This window comes from Ixodes scapularis, unplaced genomic scaffold, assembly GCF_016920785.2.
Source record: "Ixodes scapularis isolate PalLabHiFi unplaced genomic scaffold, ASM1692078v2 PGA_scaffold7__128_contigs__length_106722199, whole genome shotgun sequence".
In the NCBI taxonomy this organism is placed as follows: Eukaryota; Metazoa; Arthropoda; class Arachnida; order Ixodida; family Ixodidae; genus Ixodes; species Ixodes scapularis.
In genome coordinates this window covers 51,327,549-51,343,248 of record NW_024609882.1, presented here as the reverse complement: position 1 = coordinate 51,343,248, position 15,700 = coordinate 51,327,549, and the positions used below count along the sequence as shown (strand labels likewise).

The window sequence follows — 15,700 nt, the reverse complement described above, 5'->3', positions numbered from 1 at the left end:
TCGTCATTATTTTCAGCGAGCGTAAAGTTGTGTCAAAAGCACATAAAGTTTATTGTTTAAATGTAATATATTCCTTTGTTCCTTTTTGTGGGTATTTTCGCTTTCATTCTCTATTATAGTCGTTGTGTGTCATGCATTTTGGAAACGTTGGTTTGATCTAATGCTAAAAGCTGACCTATGAAATGAAACCAACTTAGAGTGCGAAAGCAGACGATGCACGAAACAAGAACCGTCGTAGACGAAGGTACATCAGTTCGGGAGTAGCATTTGGCGGTTTTATTTATTCATATTAATGGCATGGCACTTTCCGCAGTGTGAGACTTATCTGAAAACCCAAACAACTTTATTTTAGCGAATATACCGCGGAACCAAACATTTCGATAAAAGCGCGCTGGCGCGTAGGGGCTTTACGTCCCGTAATATGCAGCGCCATCTCTGCATAAGGCGAAGGTGTTCGCTCGGTGTCTCCCCGACAGCTGCCACTCCGCCATTAAAGAAAAAGCACTTTTTCTAATATTTTCTTTTTTGTACTCGGATTTCCGACTTGAAATTTTAGCACAACAATGTGACCAATTAAAGACATTTTCGAGAAAAGTTGCTACAAGATGAGTCAAGATTTTTTTTTTTTTTCGAGTTATTTTAGCGTGCAAATGTTTTTGTTGTTGTGATACCTTGTATATGGGAAAGGGCACGCAGCACAACGAACGCTGCGGCGCGATCGACTAGATGAAGTCCTCTTTAACGCGCGCTTTAGTAGCCTGAACCAAAAAAATAGGGTAAAAGAAAAAAAAAATGAAAGCCGTTTACACTCCCTGTAACGCCGGGTTAGACGCAGCTCTTGAGGAGGAGGTTGGAAACGTACTTAAGGCCCTGTCACATTGAGGAAACATGGCGGAAACATCAACAAAACATGTTTCTCAACAGTCGGGAAACATGTCGGCTGTCGGCTCTGTTGCCCGACAACCCTGTCACGTTGAGGAAACAGCAACACAACATGGACGACAGCGACAGTGTTGTCTCGGTGTGACAGCTTTTGGGAACGGAAACCTCGGCAACTTGTGTCGGACGACACGTGTTGCCCATTTCGGTGGCTGAGCGAATTTTTTTCCAGCAACACGGCAACATCTATATTTTTCAGTACAGATAGTCGCACGAGAATACTTCAATAATTGACAACTCCCCATTTCTAAGCAGCCCCATAACTATTGCAATTAGCACATGCCTCCTTGCACTGTGTGGTTTGTCGGAGCGGTCAAGTTTATTCGATCAGTTCCGTGCTAGGAGATCCTCAAAGGAGCCGGTGTCCATCCGAATCCAACGCCGGTAGGCCTCGGAATCTTCCAGAGCCAGCTCCCGCATCAAATTCTCATAGGCACCTTGTTGATGCACTCTTGCGAGCCACTCGCTGGTCCATTTTGAACGCGGCTTCTTGCGCGGCGGCAGCTGATCGTCAGAATCATCTGAATCGATGGCACAAAGAAGCACCAAAGCAGGAGCTGCTGCTGTGGCCGGCGCGTATGCCATTCTGCAAGGGTCTAGCCCTGTAGCAGAACGCAACCGCCAAATCCAGAGAACACGAGATGGTTCGCGCGGCTGATGATTCGACTACGGTAGAGCGACAGCGATGAGACGGCGATCCAAAATGGCAACGATTCAAGGGGCGAGCGGAGCCAGCGGATCTTAGCCTAGCCGCCTATACTTCGTTTCAGCTTCGGTCCAGACGCAGCCGATGCTACAAGCGCGAGCATGTGGCCCAGAACAGTGCTTGCACTGCACGAGCGCGCGTGCTTGGCAGGGATGCTGAAAGCCCGGAGCTCGCGCTTGTAGCTTTGGCTGCGTCTGGACCGAAGCTGAAACGAAGTATAGCCGAGCCGAGCCGGCCGGGCAGACGAGGGCGAGAGAGAAAGAGAGGCAGCGCGCAGGAGAGGAGGCAATGTGTGTTCTTCCGACACGCTTTCCCGGTGTGACAGGATGTTCCCCGAGTGTCGGAGAACAAGTTGGGAAACATGGTTTTCGGACGACAGCAACATGTTTCCGGACTGTTGCTGTTTCCGCAATGTGACAGGGTCCCCGAAAACATGTTCTCCTCGTGTTGAAGGACAAAGTTCTCTGACTGTTTCCGCAGTGTGACAGGGCCATTAGGGATATTTGACTCCTTGAGGTCACGTGACCTGGGGGGGGGGTCGTGTGACGTCGGGGGTCACGTGACCTCGGGGGGAGGGGGATCACGGGACCTCGGGGGGTCGCGTGACCTCAGTTAGGGGTCAGGTGACCTCAGGGAGGTGACGTGACCTCGGGAGGGGGGGGGTCACGTGACCTCAAGGGGTCACATGACCTCGGGAGGCGGGTCACGTGACCTGGGGGGTCATGTGACCTCGCGGTTACGCTGACGGCGACGCCGACGCCGCTCAAGCCGGAAACCGGCCCCTAACAGCTGCGCTCTAAAAAGGAAAGCCGTTTACAATTCCCTATAACGGCGAATTAGAGCACAGCTCTTGAGGAGGAGTAGGGAAAACTACTGAGGGGGGGAGGTCATTTGACCTCGGGGGGGGGGGGGGGGGTCACGTGACCTCGGGGGAGGGGGGTCACGTGACTCCCCCTCCTCCCCGAGGTCACCGAAGGTACCCGAGGTCCTCCCGAGGTCCTCCCGGAGAAACCCGAGGTCCTCCCGGAGTCCTCGTGGGGGGTGTCGCGATTAGGCCGACGGCGACGCCGACGCCGACGCCGCTCAGCCGGAAACGGGCGCCTAAGAGCTGCGCTCTATAAAAACTCATTCTAGGACGCATGCGTTTGCCACTCGGATCGTTCTCTCTGAACTTGAAAGACTCTGGCTGGCTTGAACACCGCGCCAGAGATCTCTCCACTTCAACGCGTTCATAAAACTGTTATTGCCGACACGAAGGCAAACAACTAGAGCCACTGACGAACCAGTGTCTAAGCAACACGCGTAGCACAAGTGACAACCTCTGCATGACGTAGTGAGTGACAAGCTCTATGTGACATGACTCAGCAAACGTTCGGTCCATCAATACTAAATATCATTAGGCATTCCAGGTGCGCTTAGCTCAGAGCGCGCTCAGTCAGTACGTGCTGTTCGACATTCTAAAAGTGCTGTGGAGCCATTCATGAATCCGGAAACACGTAAATACTCACCGACGACGAGGCTGAGAGCAAAGCCCACTGGGGCCTGGCACCAAAGGACTCCTCGTACGGCAGTCTCCTCTACGATGCCGCTAAGCAAACCACCGTCCACCCAAGTGGCTGCACAAGAAAAAACAACAACAAAAAGGCAAGTTTTTTAGCGAGATGCCGTCCGTTTCCCATGAGTTATTTTGAAGTCGTTTATTTTGTACCACCGTTGACTGCCTACAAGTTCTTTTGTGCCCTGTAGGCCCTCTGTTTGCTACTATTGGAGCTGGATTCATTCCCCAACTACTGTATCAAGAAACGTATGCGTCGTAACACTACTCTTTAAGATTATTTGCTGAATCGCTGATCCACGCTTTGAGACCCTTGTGCGATTGCGGCCACCGGTTGGCCATCGTACGTCTTCGACATGGAGCGTGGCCAAGCCTGGAAAGCTCCCCCCTGTGGGGCACATTTTGTGGTTAACCACCATCGTTTTTCGAAGTAGTTTCCTGATACTTTATGTAAACTGTCAAACAATTACACGCGCGTTCATTCGACCAATGGCGATAAAATGCGTTTGGTCGGATACAGAAACATTCTTAGTAAAAACAATTCAGAAATTAAATGGTACGGTGATGAAATGGTCATGATTAATAATGCAATTAAGGTCAGAGTTGCAAGCGAGCTGGACAAGAATGACGAAAATAATCCCTGGAGAAAGGGAACAACAGGGACAAAGGACGAACACAAATCTCCAAACACAGCTAGGTGACTGGAGTGCGACCGAAAAAACCCGGAGCAGGCGGAATTCTTCGGTCGCGCACCAGTCACCTAGCTGTGTTTGGAGATTTGTGTCTGTCCTTTGTCCCTCTTGACGAAAACAATCCCTCTTCAGGGATTGTTTTCGTCATGAGATGGTTTAGCATGCCATGCACATATCAAGGACAACGTCAACGACGTCGTCTAGGACGACGTAGATGACGACCTCTGGGACAATCCTCAGTGCAGCCTCAAAGACGCTGGCAAGGACAACGTTAGGACGGTGTTTAAGACGGCGTCTAGTACGACGTCTAGTACGACGTCGAGGATGACGTCTTAGACAACGATGTCAAGAAGGACATCTAGGACGACTTCTAGGACGACCTCAAGGACGACCTTTAGGATGACTTGAAGGCCAACCTTTAGACCGATTTCAAGGACGACGTCGAAAAGTTCTAGGAAGACCTCTCGGATAACCACTAGGACGACGTCGTTGATGACGTCAACAGGTCACGTCAGCTGCAGCTACCAACGCTTACGAGCTTACGCGACCAGCGCTTACGTGAACGGAGCTTACACAACCGACGCTTACTTGACCTTGATCACACAACCTTGCACTTCAGCCACGTGCAATTACGCGACCTTGCTACGTGACCTCGCCCTTCAGCCACTGGTGGTATGTGACCTTCAGGAGATGACCTTGAGCATGGTTGGGTCTATAAAGCTCACTGGCTATACGTGTGGTCGGCGCAATCCAGGTTTTCTCGAGCCTGAGGTGCTGTGGTTTTGTGAAACTTTAATAGGACACCGGAGGGCTACTGTTCGACAGTTTACATGAAGTTTCATGAAACTGGTTCGACCAACATCTGTGATTGAGCACAAAATAGGGTCTACAGATTTTCAGGCTTGAAAACGTTTCATAAAGGTGAGGTAAGGTAGCCGACCGGTGGCCGCGTTTGAGGAAGGGCGATCAGTGATTCAGCAAATCGTTATACAGATCAGTATGTCGTAACAAGCCATCTGCTGGCAGTTACTGTGGTCGACGCGGTCAAGGGAACAATGAAATGGCTGTGACATAAAAAGGTAACACAGCACTAAAATAGGCAAACGACGCAATCAACAGTGTACACAGAAAAGCAACTGATTGTTTCTTTCGTCCTTAGTCTCTTTTAGCGCTGTTATAATTTTTTTAAATAATAGTTTTGCAACCAGGTCAAGTTGATGGCATGCTGATATTGTGCATCCTGCGCTGGGGGGACGATTCGCTACGTTGTAGGTCAGAAAAAGAAGTTTGTGCAAGACAGGAAGGACTAGGCTACATGACTGAAGTAAAATCAGTGAGCCGGTCATGGGTCATTTTTTTCTTTTTTTGAAATTTATATTCTTACCTAGGAATAATTGATAACGAGCGTGTTGATGAATAGATACGAATACTTGAAACGATAAAAATATCGAAGCCGGTCTCGAGACGGAAACCAAACTTCTTTCACTGAACATCAACATAGAAGGGCAGAAACTAAAAAAAAAAAAACGCTCTCCAAAGGTTTTAACTTTCTTAAAGAAGGTGGAGAAAATTATTAAAAAGAAAAGAGAATTTAGTATGAATATAAAAGTTTAAAAAGCGCTGGCGTTACGACGAAGAATCCGTTATCTAGTTACCTCTGGTGCAAAGAATTCGACCTCTGTCATTTTCAGTTATAAAGAAGGAGCAGAAATAATGTTGTTCACAGTCCCAAAAACATTGTACGATAAATTTAAAAGTTTAAAAAGCTCTAGTGTCACGACGAAGTATCAGTAATGCAGTCACCTGCGGTATCAGTAAGGCAGTCAGCGATAATGAAGGTAAAGAAATGCTGATACTGAATACTGGGTTGACACAACAACAGATTTCTGAAATAAGTTACTGAATCATTTGCCATCGGGTCTGTCAACAACATTTGTTTGCCTTTGTTATCACTGCCAAAGACCAAGGTCGAATTCTTAAAACCAGAGATGGCTAGATTACTGATAACACGTCGTGACGCTAGTGCTTTTTATACTTTTACATTCATAGTACCTTTCCCCTTGGGACTGTCACGAACAATATTTCTTTATCTGAATTCTCACTGACAATGACAGAGGTCCAATTTTTTGCTTAACAGATAACTAGATTACTGGTACCTCATCGTGATGTCAGCGCTTTTTTAAACTTTATATTTACAGTAAAATCCTTTTTAATTTTTATAAATTTCTTCTTTCCTTCTTCGAGAGCTTTGAAACCATTGGGGGGCGGTCTCATAGTTTGTGCCATACATATTTGTTGCTCAATGAAAGAAATCCGGTTTCCGTCCCCGTCCCAATGTTTTTTTTTTTTTTTCTTTCAGGTATGCTTGTCTAGGAAGGCGATTATTAGTGAGTGACACTGAGCCCTGAATTTTGTTTGGAGCCCTAAGCTGGTTTCGCGAAGAGTTTTGGGAGGAGTTTCCACAAAAAAACGAGTCACACAACGGAATGAATTGTGGTCCGTTTTAACATAAGCCCACTAAAAGAAATTGCTAAAACGGTGGGCTGAAATAATTGAGGTTTGTTGACATATTCACATATTTTTCAACTAAACAATAAGTTGTAATGCACCATCCAGAATGTCAGGTCAGTAGGCGAAATATTTTTCTTGAGACACATCTATTTCGTCTTCGACAAAAAGCTTTCGTCTCTTAAATAATGGTGCCACCACGCTTAAAAAACAGTAGGGCATATATTTTGGAGGCAAGGGCTCTAGCACGCGCTCGTCGGCCTCCTTCATGCTTTGGTTGCGCGTGCACACCCGAAGTCCGCGAGACTCCGCAATGGTATCAAAGGTGGGGAGATCGCACTCGAGACGGGACAACCGTAAGATATTTCTTTTGTTCTCATTTTGTAATTTATCACAGAGTATTCCAAATATGCACTCAAGCTCGTGCCGTGCAAGCACCTTGTAAAACAACATTACACTCTCGTGGCTACGCCTTCCCCCCAACTAATGCAAACGCAAGCTAGATACTTGGAATCTTTTTTTTTGGAAGGCACTGTTTCTCAAAGTGCGTACTGTCTTCTTTCAAATATTGCTGCATTTGAACTAGGATTTAAAATGCCTATACATGCATCTGTGGAATCTAGCGTTCCTCATTGTGTAATACTCGTAAGAATCTCTGATACCAAAAACTAGATTGTTTGTTATTGCTTTTAAAAAAATGATTTAAACACGTAGTGCTTTCTAATCCCAGAGATGATTTATCTCAGTTAGATGATATTGGCAAGAAGTGTTCCTGAGATAACTCATTATAAATACAGCGCTTATGTACCCAATTTGAAATATTGTTAGAGAGAAGACGATGAAGCCGAAGCTGAAGGGTGAAGCAGAGCCCGCTCTCAGCTGGAGGAATATGTTCGTTCAATTCTTGAACTCCAGGTAAATCAATCATAAACCAACCATCAACTTATCGCCTTCAAACAGCCTCTAATATCTTGAGTTTAAATGTTTCATACGTATATGTCTTTTAAACCTAGAACTGATGTACCCCATTTGGGATCTCTTAAGATCAAATGTTTTATAGGCCATGCCATTGAAACAAAGATATCAGGTGTACCATTTATAATATCTTGAATTAAAAAGCATATTAAGTAATGCCTTCCAAACCCAGAGCAGATGTACTCATCTTTGGATATGTGGTCAAGAATTGTTTCATATGCTGTGCCTTTTAAATTTAGGCTGATGTACCCAATTTAGGATAAATAAATACATTAGTTATGAGAACTTCTTCAACATATCAATGTTTGCATATTCGGGGTTGAGATATAAGGGTAAAGCAAGCAAGCAAGAGGCGAAGTTTCGGGCGAAGAATGTTCTCACAACCTTCTGGAACGTGACGAAAAGTCCTGAAGTCGCAATTTTGCAAACGGACCTTAAAGGCTAAAGGCAGACATGTACACGTTACCCCAAAAAAGTAGCTAAATACCGTTACTCGTTACTTCCTCAAAAAGTAACTAAATACGTTACTTGTTACCGATTCTCCAAAGGAACGAGTTACACTACCTCAAGTGTAACGAGTCACCTTTATCGCTACTTTGACGACCAAATCCACAACTTCTTTTTTGTTTTATGGTATATTGTTCTCTTTTCAGTAGTCGTTGCACTTAAGCAGTAGCTGCCTATCTAAATCTTCATCAGCTATGTTTCCCCGCTTCCTTAAGAATACATCTCCGGCGAGGCTGAAGTGTCGTTCTACTGACATGCTCGAAGGAACGGCAGTGTTGGACTTCAGAAGAGCTGATGAATCTGGGATTCTTCTTTTTGTCCTCTCAACTTCTAATGTTCCAGGTTAAAAATGGATTCTGCGCCGACTTGGAAAGTAATCCGTTACAAGTAACGGATTACTTGCAATTTGTTACTTGTAACGGATTACAAGTAACACATTACAACGCGCAATGAGATGTTCAAATTTCAGGGTATTAAGGAGAAATGAAACCTAGTGTTTCAGTGCATACTTTGCTTGCCAAAAAACACACATTGCCATCAGTAAGAACAACTGAATATAATTTAAGGAAACACATCAAGGTAAGCTGGGACACCTGCCTTCTGCATTGGCTATACATTGTAATATTAGAACCAAGTTCTTTCTTTTCTTGTGAATAGCAGGCGAAACACCCGAGTCAGAAGGAAACTTTCGTAGATTCGCTCATCAGCGCCGAATCTCGCAGCGGAGGTAGACACTGCTACTGAGCATGCACACCGCTAGCGTTGTCTGTACAATTCCAGGGATCATTTCCGGAGGCCGTAAGCTAGCGGGATGGCGGGTGTGGTTGCAGCTTTCGGTGCCTTGTCATCTTAGAGGTGAACGGAGTGCACCTGCACACTTTGTCTTAAATACAATAATTTATTTTTAGAATGACCACGATAATACGGGCGTACGAGAAATAAAAAGTAGTTTCGCAAAAAATTTTTTTTAATATCAAAATTGTTTTTATTGTTTTCTGGATAAGTGCACAAAAAAAGTAACGAGAAAATAATTTGTAACGTAACGAGTAAAGTTATCCCTTACTCTTCAGCGAAAGTATTTGTGAAAGTAATCCAATACACCAGAGGCTCGGCAATTGGTAATTGTAATCCATTACGTTTTTCAAGTAACGAACACAAGACTGGTTCTGTGCCTCTTTTGTTTTCAACCTCTATGTTTATATTCGGTCGGTACATGATTCTAGAGTGTTAAACCAACCATCATCTGGGACCCACCACAAAGTTACCTTGAACAAAAGTTGGAACGGGTTCGAAACCAGGCATTACGGTTCGTTACAGGTGATTACAGCCCTTATAGAAGTTGTGCAAAAATAAAAAACAGTTTAGGTTGGGATTCACTCAAAGAGCGAAGAAAGTGCTTGAGATTGAAATTCTTTCACAGCATAAATTACGGACGAACTGGTATTGAAAGAAGCCTTTACATTTTTGAACCACACTATGCGTCTGCAAGACGGGGTCATTCTAAAAATGCCGAGGAATTTTGTTACAATACTGACTGTTTTTCATTTTCATTTTTTGTTCAAACCATTCGAGAGTGGAATACACTTAGGGAAGAAATTGTGTCTATTACTGATAATGATCTATTTTATGATAAACTGCAATCTATATCCACGATTAATAATGTATGTTTTATTGTTGTTCCGTTTATCTATTGTATGAAGATCTATTGTTATTGCATAATGTTTCCTGTACCCCCCTGCATGATGCCTAACGGCGCTGCAGGTATCCATGTAAAAAATAAATAAATAAACATGATTGTGTTCACAGGGGGAAAAAAACATTCACAGCTGTAGAGTTCGACTGACGTGTTGAGGGATAAACGCTTCTATATTGTCATACTATTTACTTGTTTTTTTTTCGTATGCCCATCTGCTTTCGTCGCAATAGTCACGTACTAAAGTTCGGATTAAAACGAAGCTGCTTAAACGTTGTTGTACACGTTACTCCTCAAAAGTAACGAAACACCGTTACTCGTTACTTTAACTTAATACGTTACTCCTTGCTTTTCTAAACAAGTAACTCTATAACCTATTTGTTACCGAAAGAAGTAACCAGGTAGAAGTAGCTCGTTACTGGCAACGCGTTACGCACATGTCTGGCTAAAGGCTGTTTTCCTGTTGAACAGCTCGTCTTATCGAACGTAAAAAGAAAGAAAAAATTAAGGACGCTTACAATTTTCAGTAGCACCGAGTTAGAGCGAAGCTCTTGAGGAGGAGGAGGTAAGGGTACGGAGGGAAGGGTAGGCCGCTCTTTCTTCCCCGCTATATGTAGCGGGGATATTTAACCCCTAAATGTAGCGGGAATATTGGCAATATTAAATGCGTTTGACGCGACACGTGTCGTCATACGCCACGCGTTTTCTATAATGACATGACACGTGACGTCTCATGTGACGTCACGAGGGTAACCCTTGTGGCCCTCGTGAGAGTAACTCTGGTGACATCCGTGAGGGCAAACCTTTTGACCCTTGTAAGGGTAACGCTCTTGACCTTCGTGATTGTAACCCTTGTGAGGGTAGCCCTCGTTATCCTCGTAAGGGTAACCCTCGTCACGCTTGTGAGGGTAACACTCCAACCCTCGTGAGGGTAACCCCCTTGACACTCGTGAGGGTAACCCCCATGACCCTCGTAAGGATAGCCCTCGTAACCTTCTTGAGGGTAACCCTTTTGACCCTTGATAGGGTAACTGTCGTGACCCTTGTGAGGGTAACCCTCGTAACCTTTATGAGGGTAACCCTTTGTGAAATCACACGTGACGTCACGTGTGACGCCATTATTGGAAACGTCCCATTATGCAACATGCTGTTACGCGGACGGCGACCGCGTCGCCGCTGAAGCCGGAACCGGGCGCCTAAGAGCTGCGCTCTAAAACATTCCGAGGACACCTAAGCACTTCTTATGACTTGTGAATGCGAAAGCATGAATATCGCTCTTTCGCTCCCTTACTTCGTCTGCGACGTACTGGCGTGCACGGCCCCGCTTCAATACTGCCGAGGTAGCGGCCGACGGCCGAGCGCGCGCTCCCGTGAAGTGGCGCGCCACGCTGAACTCGCGCTGAACTCGGCCGCGCAGCCTCCCCGGAGTTTGCCCGTGAAAGCTCTGCGGCCACGATGTGTGGCCGCAGAGCGTTTACGTGCTTTCACGGCCGCCGGTAAGAGGGAGCCTCTTACAGGCGGCCGGGCCGCTGGGTGCGCTGCGCTGCAATGGAGAGGGCTTCTCTGGTGGCGTTCCTTGGAACTAGGCCGCGCGAAAGACAATGGAAGCGAGAGTTCCTTGAAACTATGATGTACGACAGCCAATGGGATCCTATCCATCAGGTTTCTGCCACAGACGACAGGCTTCGTTCCATTTGGACAGGGGAAGGTGCCCTTCGGCTTGGCTTCAAAAGCTGTTAACGTCGGTTCGCTCCATAAGAAAGTTAATGCTTTCGCATTAAAAAATGTGCGCAACTTTGCGAAAGAAATTATGTGCAGAACTGCGCGGATCACCTTATTTTTATTAATCTCAGTTTTTTTTTTCGTCTATTGAACTGCAACCATTCTGTAGGCGAGTAAAATTAAAGTTGCCGAAAACCTTTTAATTATTTCCAGACTTTTATTCCCTGTCGAAAGCACATTTCCCCGCACATCTTTCTCCCTTGACTCTCATGAATATTTTTTTCTTCTGCTAAACTCGCTGTGTAACCGATATGTTGAAATATGCTGACTTCCCCGCAGTGCTTCCTTCGCACATTTAAAATTTAAAACCCTTTATCAGACTGTGATGGGCCAAAAGCCAGGTAGGTAATATTTTCAATTAAGATATCACTGCCATGTCGGGCTAGGATGCAAGTATTCTCGGCGCTATGGACGACTCTACTGAGCTAGAAGGTTTATTGACAGACAATGTGGAAACATTGCCTTGAAAAGACTCCTCAACAAAGGTGAACTAAGAGGCAAATTCAACTGTGTAAATGGCCGACCTAAGGTCGCTGCCATTTTCTGAACGTTTATTATTATTAATATTTTTTGACGGCCGATTGTTGAGGCGACTACATTAGAAAAGTCGTTTTGTGTTTTAAAACGTTCAATACGAGACAGTCTCCTGGCGGTATACCGATGACGGTGAACACTCCGACGACGAGGCTCACGCTGCGGCCTCCAAGCATCAGGTCCTCACTAGGGTTGGCACTGGGCCCTCCTCCGTGCCTCCGCCGGGCGCCCCAGAAGCCCACGGCCACGATGAGTGCGTAGAAGAGCACGCTGGCCACCAGGCCTGGAACGCTGAGGCCCATCGTCCTGCGGAGACCTGAACAGAAATGGTCGGATTGAAGAGGGAACATCTCGGTCATGAGGTCATCTCGCAAAAGAGCTTACATTGCTGCTTACAAAAGAGAGAAAAAAAAAAAAAAAAGACTGTTATCACACGTAATAAAACTTTCTAAGCTCAGAGAAAAAGAAGAAACGAATGACGTATTTTCTTGGTGGACATCCAGATATTATTGAACGGACACTGGACATCCAAAATAACTTTTAACGTAAACATTGCGACACTGTTAGCGCGAACACGACTTCGGCACACTTTAGCATCCTACTTCTAAATAGCATTAGCGAGCACGAAAATTTATCGCTTACATTCGAGAATTAAATGAGTTCTTTCCGTAGCAATAATAACTTGGATGGGATCCTTTGGTTTCAAAAAGAAAAACTGGAAAAACCGGTGATCGCTTGTTCGCGCTAACAGTGTCGCGCTCTCCACCTAGATAGGACAAACAAAAATAACAAAATAAACGCTCCTAAAAAAGTGGTGCAATATTTAAGCTGAGAGACTGCTTTTTGACTTTGGAAAGGTTCCGAGACATTCTTGTTTTTTCTAGACGTAGACCCCCAACTAAAATAATGTTTAGATAATGCCTAAAAGGCCCCTGAAAAGGAAAAACAAAATTTTTTTAAACAGTCTGGTTGGGACACGACCGTCAAAAAATAAATTTTACGCGAAAAAAAAATTAGTGCAATGTTGACGGCGCGAGACGCGATTTAGTCGGCGGTCACTTTTTTTCCCACTCGTTTTCTCTCAGCATTTCGGGCGCTTGGAGGACAGGTGGATCGGCTTCGCCTTCACGGCCGAAATGGTCATTTTGGAATGACCCGTGACGTTATAGAGTCCGCGCGCAGAATTTCAAATAAATCTCTCGCTGTTAATATTGCTCTCAAACATTTTTCTTTTTTTGCGGATTTTTTTTTTTTTTTTTTTGATACGCGTGTTTTAATTAGGCTGTTTAAAAAAAACATTCGTTTTTCTTTTCAGTGGCCCTTTAAAAATCTGTAGAAGTAAACTTTGTTCTAAACTTGTTTATTCGGAAAAAGGTCCATGACAGGCGTGTCAATAGTCATTCAATAAAAACCTCTTTTTAGTTCAACAATGTAGCGTGTTGGGCTAGTTGGCTTAAGATGAACATCTTGGAAATAAACAGCGGCAAAGAAACTTGGACAAGAGTAAAGGAACAAGGTGCAGCGCCGTCCTGTCGTGTTTGTTCCTTTACTCTTGTCCAAGTTTCTTTGCCGCTGTTTATTCCCAAGATGTTCACCTTTTTTAGTTCAGTGATTCTTTAAGTGGGGATTGGAAAATGAATATGAAGCGCCTTAGGATATGAGTTAGAATTGTGTTAAAGCTGAGACAAATAAAACAGAATTTTGTGTTTTTATGAAACGAAATGTCCACTGAAATTTAATTTTTAGTTCGTATAATATACTTCAAAATTTGCATAGTTGGGCTCTGCTCTCAATTTAATCTTAATGTACTTCATATTTTAGCGCGTGGTGCAGACTTTGACCAGTCTGGCTACTGAGTGTAAACACTGAAACTGTATAGGGAGTGCCGATAGCGCATTACGCTGTAAAACGAGCCGAAAAAATCGGCGCCTGCATACAGAAGGCTGTAACTTCCACCAAATGTGCACTGTGGAGGTGCCAGTTGCCTTGTAAAATTTCAAGCCGTCTTTTTCTTCCTGCAAAACATTAGACCAAGACACTTCCTAAAGTTAACGGCGAGCGTGTTTGCAGACGATCGAGTTAGAGATAACTGTAACATAAAGCGCTATCTACAAGAGACGCAACTAGCAGACAACAGGGAGCGTCGTCTGCTCTTTATGGCCGGAGCCGCGTATAGACCTTTGTCCGGAAGTGCTCTTTTTAGCCTCGACCGCAAGGAGCAAAAGCGAACAATAATCTCGAACCCAGACGCTCACGGGGAGGGGGGGCTGCGTCGGCCTGCGCCGCCGCTTCCCGTTGAGGGCTTCTCCGCTGGTGTGCCGACTGCCGTTTCGCCGGCATCGGTCCTGTTTACCGCGGTATGTGAGTATAGTGCCCGTAATGTGAGAGCCGTGTGTCCATACGTCACTTTGCCGCTGTTGGTTTCCATCTAGCCGAGCCAGAAAACATCTCGCGACGAGTTGACCGCGCCGCGAGTGACGAAGAAGAAGCAAACATGGCGATGGTTTGTGCGACTGCTTTGGTGGCTCCGGTTGTGAGTGTCTTCAACGTCCTCGTGAGAAGGTTCCCCTGCCCTTCGAAGTTATTGCAAGCACCACGAAAGATGTGGAATCATCGTCGTCTCAACTACAAATAAGCAGGCCTTCACGAGCAACAACAGTGCCGAGCAGGCGCTCGGCACAGTTGTGTCAGGCTCACGCAGCCAGCGGCACAGTTGTGTTGGTTGTGTCGTCAGATGTTCAACAACGCCGAGGTATTTTCATTTATCATTTGGAATGGCTTCAAGAGTGGTAAATTAATCTATTTCGCGGATTGTTAACGCCGAGGCGAGTGCCCTCCGTTGCAGTGCCGTCGTCGCACAAAGTGCAGAGAAAACCGGGTGGCGATGGCGGCGGTGCTCTTTGATCTTGCGCCGTCGGGTTCATGAAGTCCGGAGTAAACGTACGTACGTGCGTCTGCTGGATCGGTGTTTTGGACTGCCACAAAACTCTTTCTCGCGGGCATTTACCTTGTGAAGCTTAGTAGCTCATTACACCTCGTCGTCGACTGCGCTCATTTGACTACGACGGACGAGCCTGCGTGATGTGAATTTCACTGCCTAAGATCCTTGGTGTGCTGTAACGAGGGCTAATAAATATCACCGCGAACTTCTGAACAAACGAGTCGAAGTTTCGTCTGCTATCATAACTGACCGCCTGTCACAATATTAATCAGTAGCGTTCCTAGACTCCGCCCCCACAGGCACCGTGCTTCGTTGCCCGATAGTAAGTGTCTCCTGGTACCTCGTAGAATTCCAGCTCCCACTTCAAGTAAGTACCATCCTTTAGAACTGGCAATTAATAGTTTCGAACCCAGACGCTCGCAGTGTGTGTTTGTGTGTGTGTGTGTGTGGGGGGGGGGGGGGGGGGGGGACGGGGGACGGGACGCGTGCTAGCATACTCGGAGCCCTCGTTTACGCCGCTTCGCAGCGGCAGACAAGGCGCCACATTACAAAAGAAAGCTAATCCGAGCTGTCTATGTAACTAGACCCATTCGCTAGTTATTCGATGAAACGTCGTGGTCTCGTTTTCATTCGCTAAAACGGCGTTCGAAGAAGTGAACGCCTCCCACTTATTTCGGCTCGGCAGAGCCGCGCTGCCGCAGAAAGGCAAGCAGATCGCGAAAATCGGTCTCGAACGTGCCACGAATGTAATGTCGTATACAAGAAGCCAACAATCAAGCATTTGAAAGCTACAAGAAAGCGGTAGCAAAATATTTACTACGCAATGAACCCGGACTGAAACGCGGATGTCAAGGGTCAGCAGACACCG

The 15,700-nt window shown here is 45.7% G+C and overlaps 1 protein-coding gene across 1 annotated transcript in view; it reads right to left on the bottom strand.

Moving 5' to 3' along the window:
* Positions 1-12,193, bottom strand: part of LOC8034904 (high-affinity choline transporter 1) — a 54,355-nt gene extending 42,162 nt beyond the window's left edge. Inside the window, exons 1-2 of the mRNA XM_040218327.3 lie at positions 12,016-12,193; positions 3,154-3,261 (exon numbers count right to left, since the gene is read on the bottom strand). Of these exons, the coding sequence (XP_040074261.3) occupies positions 3,154-3,261; positions 12,016-12,193 (286 nt within the window). The remainder of the gene's footprint in view (positions 1-3,153; positions 3,262-12,015) is intronic.
* Between the last annotated feature and the right edge of the window lie 3,507 nt (positions 12,194-15,700).